At 26.9% G+C, this 8,640-nt stretch overlaps 1 protein-coding gene across 1 annotated transcript; it reads left to right on the forward strand.

Moving 5' to 3' along the window:
* The first annotated feature begins 1,922 nt into the window (after positions 1–1,922).
* LOC130665064 (uncharacterized) lies at positions 1,923–5,152 on the forward strand. Its single transcript, XM_057465320.1, has 2 exons — positions 1,923–2,866; positions 5,005–5,152. Exon 1 carries the CDS (start codon positions 2,158–2,160, stop codon positions 2,833–2,835), a length of 678 nt encoding a protein of 225 aa, XP_057321303.1. The 5' UTR covers positions 1,923–2,157; the 3' UTR covers positions 2,836–2,866; positions 5,005–5,152.
* Positions 5,153–8,640: the final 3,488 nt, after the last annotated feature.

The following is an 8,640-nucleotide window of genomic DNA, read 5'->3' on the forward strand; positions in this document are numbered from 1 at the left end:
ATTATTTATTTCAAATTCTTTTTGTTATTTTGTTTTGCAGTTATTTTTTCTTTAATTTTCTTCCAGCTCGAAAAAAGTTTTATTTATATTGATCTAAAAAATTTTAAGAAACCGAAAATAATTAAAAAACAAGTAATTTAAAAAAATTTTATTTTTAGATCAAATCAGAATCTACAATATCGATTAACTTTAAATTTTCATGGAATCCCAGTTTTGAAAAGTCTTTTTGAATGCTAAATTAAAGATCTGAGTCGGTCAATCATACATACACATGCACAAGTACAGAACTCGAATCCCGGGTTAAAATATTTGGTCGAAAATATACGCCGAAACGACTAAATTTGACCAATCCCGTACGGAAAAAGTGTACTATATATATATATATATATATATATATATATATATATATATATATATATATGTATATATCCGATAGATATACGGGTAAAATTGAATATATGTCTCATATATGTGGCATATATTCAAATTTGCCCGAATATATATGGATACATACTTTTTCCGTAAGGGAAAATCTTGCTGAAGCCGTAAAATTTTATCGAAAGTTGGTCGAAAACACGCTGAAATTTTATTATTCTTAATAAACAGGCCGAAGATTGGCCGATAAATTGAGTCGGCCTATTTTTGGTTTTTTTAGGCCCAATTATCGGTCTAGCTAATTTTCAGCCTTGTGTTCACTACCTGAGCCTTCTTTCGGTCGAGAAAAAATTTTATTAGTTTCGCTTGAAATTTTTTTACCCTGGACATTATCTGGATATTATAGTCAAAATAGCTTCCTAGGACTTTAACGTCTTATGGAAACTCGACTTTCAAAAATCATACCAAAATCAACCCTATCCAAAAATTCCCATAGAATCCACTCAACTGCGACAAAAACCGCATAGAATCCTACAGACTGTATTGGTTTCTATGCGGTTTTTGTCGCAGTTGAGTGGATTCTATGGGAATTTTTGGATAGGGAATATCTGGTACCGTAATATTTGGCTTGCGAACAAATGAGAAAAGAATATTAAATATTATTAAGAAATGAAAATTTATGTGTGAAATAGTAAAATAACAAAATAGAAAATACTTGAAATAGTATTAAGCCTTTTTTACATCAATTTTTCTAGAAATTTTGTATGCCAAGTATAATAAAATTTATTTTATGGTTATTTTCTCGTGTTTATTTTGTCGTGGATATTTTATTCGTGGTTATTAAAGCGTGTCACCCAATATCTTCACGGAAAAAAAAAACTTTAAAAATTACTATTTGAAATTATAACCCGGAACCCGGTTGTCAATATGGGGAATTTTAACATTCAAATAGAAAATTTTATAATACGTTTCGTCTATTTTCTAAGTATCAGATACGATTTTTAAAGTTCAAGTAGTAATTTTTCTTACATAGACAATAAATTTTCATACTTATCCTGTGATTATTCACGTTTGGATCATAAACGAAAAAATTACTATTTAGAACGATGGTATTTACTAATCACTTTATCATTATATTACTTGTCACTCTCAATTTATATAGTTCATTTTTTTCCGTGTTCTCAATTTATTTTTTTTAATTTAAAATTTTCTTAGCGGTAATTAAAAATTTAATTTCTACTTTTTTTTCTATTCAAGTATGTAATTTAGTACCGTCTGACTCATTTTAAAGTTAAAACGCAATACATACATGACAAGGCCATCATATAAATCTTATATTTAAAAAATATAACTACAAATTTTATTACTCTATTGTATATATATATATAGCAGGAGACATTCTGGATTCCGCAGTTGAAGTTCTGGGTTAATAAGTAATGAGACTTTAAATTACGATAGTTGTTTCTATTTTTCGAAATGAATTGTTATGTTTTAAAATTAAAAACAATACAAGTTAGAAAATTTTAAGTGATTTTTATTCTTTTTTTTTTTTTTTTTTCAATCAATAATACGATCTCCGTGAATATGCCGATGTTTTATTGAATTCATTTCAATATTTTAATTAAAAAACGACTGTCGTGTTATTCAACATTATTTGACTAAAACTGACGTGTAAATTGAGTAGAAAAAAACCATAAAAACAAATTAATCTAATAATTAATATAAGTACATACATGTAATATATTATCAACAAATGTTATAATTATAAATAATTAAAGAAAAATGGGAATGAAAGTGTTAGGTTGGGTTATTTGCGGGATACTTTTCATGGCATTTTTATCAATATTCGCAGTACTATGTTTTATGATGCCTTCATTCGAAACAAAAAGTAATATGGAGCGATTAAGCGATCCATCTGATATACAATTGAAAGCATCACTTAAGTGTGAACCTAAATTTAAGAAAGAAAAATTTTTGATACAATCAAACTATTCATATCCACGATTACCTGATATTATATCGCCGCCTTATCATAAACCTGAAAAAAAAACTTCAACGACTAAAACTACAAGCACGACAAAAAAAACCGTAGTGTTTTGGGAGGATAATATTTTAGCAAATTTCCAAAATTTGACTAACAATATTCGAGGACAAAATTGGACATTTTCTGATGATACTCATCCATCAATACCTCATTCGATCAAAACAGAAGATCGCCCAGTGATCAAGTATAAAAAAAATAAAATTTTTCAAGAAACACAAGATATTGTAAGTAATCTTACAAATAAAAATGAAAATTTGAAAATTAATTCTACTTCCACCGAGTCTCCTACTACAACAAATAATTTATCTCAAACAAATATACCGCTAAAAATGGAATTAGAAAATCCTAGAAATGACAATTTCTGGTTACTTCCAAAAGAACAAAAATTAATGAGAATTAATGATAATGATTCGTAATTGTAAAATTATATATATTAATGTAAAAAAGGTAATTATAATAGTTATTATATATATTTTTTTTAATTTATTTTTAATCGCATACAAATAAATTTTTCGTAGCCAATTTTTAAAATTAAATTTGTCTAATTAGTTTACAATATATATTGTAATATATACTTACTCTTAAAATTACAATCAAATGAAAAAATAATCATAAGTATAATTATACATAATTGCAATTTATTTTTTTTACAATTATGGACGTTCTCGCGTGACTCGTGAGTCAAATGAGGGCTACCTGTTTCAAATTTAATTCCGACGCTATTAAATTTTTGAAAATATCTCAATAATTTATAAATTTTTTTGAACTATCAAGAATATTTATGTAACAGTCATTGTAAATAATGTAAATTTCTTAATTAGTCAATACTTTGATTCAGATTTTTTTCGTCATAATAAAACAGGCAATATCGCAATTTTTAAATCCCAACACATACATATCTATGTCAATATACGATTCAAACACATTATGGATAATAATAATACGAAATAATTATTATAATGTGAGAAATGATTATGGATGTTTTATGATCTCCTTTGTCTATGTTTACAAACGTATTTTTTTTATTGTGCGCTGTTGTCGGTTTTTAAAATGGCCAACAACGTGACGTCATAATTTCAGTTTTACTAACTGCAATTATTATTAAATAATTCAAATTATCGATAACACTATTTTTTTACAGCAATTATATCATTAGCATAAATTAAAGAATATTTTAAATCATTATTTGTCCCTGATGTGTCTATTCCAATAATATTTTTTTTATAAAGTTGAAACATGAAAAGTTATAGTTTTTTCCATCAGGCTACTCTGTGTTAAAACTTTGATTTTCAATCGTTAATAACTTTTTTAAATGATCGATAACATAGGGGAGGGTGGGGCAGAACGGCCCCCCTGAAATTTTGATATCAAAAAAAAATTTTTTTTTTCGCCTAATTACTATAAATCCGATATGTTTGCGCATTTTTACCCCAACGCATGATATTTGGGGCAAAATGAACAAGGAAAATTCTGAAAAAGTGATTTTTTCATATTTTTATCGTCAAATTAAAAAAAAATTATTATAATTCCACATTTCTAGCCCTACGCATAACACCTTGGGCAAAATGGACCAGACGAAACATCCGTAAAAATTATTTTTTCATATTTTTCGGCCGTTTCTCTATGTAAGAGGCAAATTTGGTCACTAAAAATATATATAAAAAAAATTTTTTTTTTTAGTTGATAAATTTTTGAAATAAAGTATAACTATAGAATTGTTTTTTTTTTTTTTTTTTTTATTAAATAACAATTAGTAATTAAGGTAATCGAGAGTGAACGATTCATTACAACTTAAAAAATTTTTTTCGAGTAATATAAAACCAAAAATAGTTGTCAAGAGAAAGAAATACATCCTTAATGATGAAAACAATTTAAAAAACAAAAAAAAACAAAAAAAAAAAAAATTTTGTTATCATTTTTTGGAGGGGGGCCGCTCTGCCCCACAAAAAAAAAAATTTTTTTCAGAATTTTGGCAAAATGTCCATAAATTTGTTCGAAATAGGACAAAAGTAAAGTGATCTTATGGTTGAAAGCCACAAAAAGTAATAATTGGCTTAGGGGGGCCGCTCTGCCCCACCTTCCCCTACTCGGAAATTTTCAAAAACGATAATTATTGATTCGTTCTTACCAAAAATATAAAATTTGAAATTTTATCTAATAGTAAGCCTCACCCCATACGAAAAAAATATATATCCGGGCAAATTTGGAATATGTCACATATATGCAACATACAATATATAAATATATGCCTCATATATGCGGATTTGCCCGAATATATCCGGATATATATTTTTTTCGTATGGGACGCAAGAACGCCCTTTCAATGTACTTGTATTCGTGTAAAATTTATTAAAATCTTTGAATAGTTCATTATGAACTACCTGTCCGCTGGATTTTTAAGACTTTTTCCAAATTTTACTTCTTTTCTTGTTATACTTTTAATGTTTTTCTTTTTCATCTATTACAATTGGAAATTTCGAAATTCCCTTAGTTGTCCCGCTATTAGATTCGTTACCTTGTATATAATAATTTATTAGTTCTGCTTTCACAAAAAAAAAAAAAAATTAATATTTTAAAATTTGTAGTTTCACAACCAAAGAACTTTTCCTTTGTTGTCGCTGCTGGAAGTCATACTTTGAGTCCTTTGAATATAGTCAACGATGCAATATTGTAACCACTTCACAATAAAAATCAAAAAATCATATAGATATACATAAAGAGAATAATATTTTTTCTTTAGTGAAAAAAAACTCTCTTTTTCTATATATAGTTTATTTATTTTGACAAGAATAGTTTTCGCTATTATTTGCTTATCGTTTTTCTTATGATTCATGAATAAAATATGTACTGCATTTAAATAATATTATTATTATAAAATGATGCTTGGTATACATTACTGATAAATATTTATTTTTGTCATAAGAAAAATGTTTCCATTAGAATTAGAATATGTAATAATACTAAAAATATACATATACTATTAAATAATTCTTTAGTGTAGAGATATATTTTTTTTTTTTAAATTATGTGGCAGTAAGATTAAATTTAAATGTTGATAATCAATATAAAATTTGAAGAATATTGAATAAAATAAAAAAAGCTTTATGATAGAGTGAAGTTATTGATACATTTACTTTGTAATTTACTTATACTTTTACCTTAGACGAAGTCGCACGTATACTTTATTTTGATTTAAAAAAAATTAATTATGTGAGAAAATTGTTTTTACTTGAATTTTTTATACTTTTTATTACCCTAGTACAATATTTGGAACTTGAGGGAAAAATGTTTTCAACATGTGGTTGACACGTTTAAAACATTTGTGCCGATCGTGAGACATCTTTCCGAGTTTTAACTCTCAGAAACTGTTCATACAAAAGGTTTTTTTTCATTTATTATAGCTAAGGCGATTGAAAAATTTTTAAAGTTTTTATTTTTGTTATAAACTTTTTTTTTATTTAAAAAATAATATTGAACTAAAAAAATATTTGTACTATCAAGTAATATAATTTATTGTTAAAATTATAATAGTTTGCAATAATAATGATTTGTTTACAATTGTGACTAAAACTGGCAAAAAAAAAATTAGTATATGGTTTGTAATAGATGACAGGTCAAAATCCACATAAATACTTTGTATGTATTGTCGATGCACAATGGTCTAAAGGTTTTATTTTCTGGAAAACTTAAACAGAGTTTCTTTGTGTTTGAAATGTTTCAAACACATTGCGCTTGTTTCTTATTAGTTGTCAATGACTTTTATTGCTCGTTTGAAAAGTACCAGAGCCGGGTCAAAAAGTAACTCGATGCTATATTGTTGCTGTAGTCTATAAAAAAAATATACTTACATACATAAGTTTATTTAAGCATCGGAGAATTTCCTCATGTTAACTAATAATATCAATTATACTACTTTACTTTATTTTTGCGAATAATTGTTACAATGTTTCTTAACAAACTAAAAAATTTAATTGTAAATGTTTTATAAAAAATATGTAACTTTTTTAATTTTATATTATTTTACATTACATTTATTCAAATATTTTATGTCTCCAAAATGTTTAAATCATATAATTTTTTAAATTAATTTTATCGACTTTTGAAATTTTTCTTCATCATTAATATTTATAAAAAATAAAATTAATTTCATTTATCAATTAATTGTAGCCCAAATAAATTACGCACATAATTTAAGAATAATAATATATCTAATTTAATTTGAACCCTTCCCGATAATCCGTTTCGAGGAGTATTGGTGTGAACTGTTTGGGGATTAAACCAATCGCAGTTCTTAGTAAGGCTGTGTGAGTAACGTTTCAATCATAGTAGCGCATGCATGCGCCCCCTTCTACTATTTTTCCTGCCCCTTCTCAACTAAACAGGCTAGCGCTCTCTCATTTTAAAATGAAAACGTATGATTCAAATTAAGAGTAGAGACTCAAGGTCAACTGGAAAAGAGTTAAACTTTTTTTGTAGATAGCATGTGTAGATGTTTCAATTCTCGGCGTAATGGTAACTGTGACCTATATATTTGTTCCCGGAGAGCTATATATATATGTATATATTAGGGCGGTCCTTATTTTGAACATTTCCGAATGTTTATGCTCCCAGAGGCTTATGTGGTCCGAAATAAATAAAAAAAAATATCCTCAAAGTTTCAGGGCTCTATCTCAATTTTAACCCGTGCCGCACAGCAATGTAAGTTTCCCATTTAAATAACACGGGGTTTGTGGCATTGAACGATTAAGTTTTTATTCCGGCTAAAGTAATTGTTCGAAAAATTTGAAACTCTGTAGACTTTATCCTCATATTAGCAGCTACTCCTCAGAATTTTTACAGATTTTCAGCTACTATAATTTTGGGGGTACAGCATGATGAAAAAAAAGAAAAAAATTATTTTTTTTATTTTTAGCTAAAATTTTTTTCAAATAACATATCAAATCACGCTGCATCCTTTACAGAAGTTCTTCCTTTTTTTCATTCTTGCACCCAAGTGGGTGAACGGCATATCTTTGTTGCACTAATACAGTAATCAGGAGCATTTTTTTTCAATTACAACAGTAAAAATTCCCTTAAAGTTTAAGCTCTTAATTCTAACGGGAAGAGTTACCGCAAAATTTTTTTTGTGATTTTTTCAAGAAATCTTTTTGTTTATGTTATTTGACAATGTGTCTTTTTCAAAAATACATAATGCATTCAATTGATATCTGAGATCGGTATATCAATGCTACTAATCATATTATGTCTCAGTTTAACAGTTGATAAATATTATCAATAAATTAAATTTCTTCCAATATTCGCTTAAATAAGTTGGTCACCTTTAAGTTTATTATTTGTTTTAAGCAATAAATAATAAACAAAAGGTTGATAGTTTTGTGCATTATAATATCGAAATAATTATTTGTTTACAATTTTCTAACTATAATAAATTATTAATAAAATAGATCTCTTTTATAAATAAATATAATAAACTTAACAAATCACAAAAACAAAATTTGCGACACGTGGTTCCGTTGGAATTAAGAGCTCAAACTTTAAGGGAATTTTTTTCTGCCGTAATTAAAACCGTTTGTGAGGTAATCGTAATAAATTTAAAGAATCCTTTTAAGGAACACTTTACTGCACACTAATGCAAAGTTTCTGAGTACTGTATTAGTGCAACAAAGATATACCGTTCACCCACTTATAGGTGCAAGAATGAAAAAAAGTAAGAACTTCTGATAAGGATGCAGAGTGATTTGATATGTTATTTGAAAAAAATTTTAGCTAAAAATAAAAAAAAATAATTTTTTTCTTTTTTTTCATCATGCTGTACCCCCAAAATTATAGTAGCTGAAAATCTGTAAAAATTCTGAGGAGTAGCTGCTAATATGAGGATAAAGTCTACAGAGTTTCAAATTTTTCGAACAATTACTTTAGCCGGAATAAAAACTTAATCGTTCAATGCCAAAAACCCCGTGTTATTTAAATGGGAAACTTACATCGCTGTGCGGCACGGGTTAAAATTGAGATAGAGACCTGAAACTTTGAGGATATTTTTTTTTTTTATTTCGAACCACATAAGCCTCTGGGAGCATAAAAATTCGAAAATGTCCAAAATAAGGACCACCCTAGTATATATACTTCTATATATACTACTACATTCAACCCTTACATCTATTTTACTCCTACGCTCTTTTTCTACTAGTCATTTTAACCTTGTCCCAATTATTAAATATTCC

This window comes from Microplitis mediator, chromosome 3 (assembly GCF_029852145.1).
Source record: "Microplitis mediator isolate UGA2020A chromosome 3, iyMicMedi2.1, whole genome shotgun sequence".
NCBI classification, from domain to species: Eukaryota; Metazoa; Arthropoda; class Insecta; order Hymenoptera; family Braconidae; genus Microplitis; species Microplitis mediator.

Excerpts from the sequence above, each read along its gene's own strand:
- LOC130665064 (XM_057465320.1), top strand. The coding sequence starts at position 2,158 with ATGGGAATGAAAGTGTTAGGTTGGGTTATTTGCGGGATACTTTTCATG.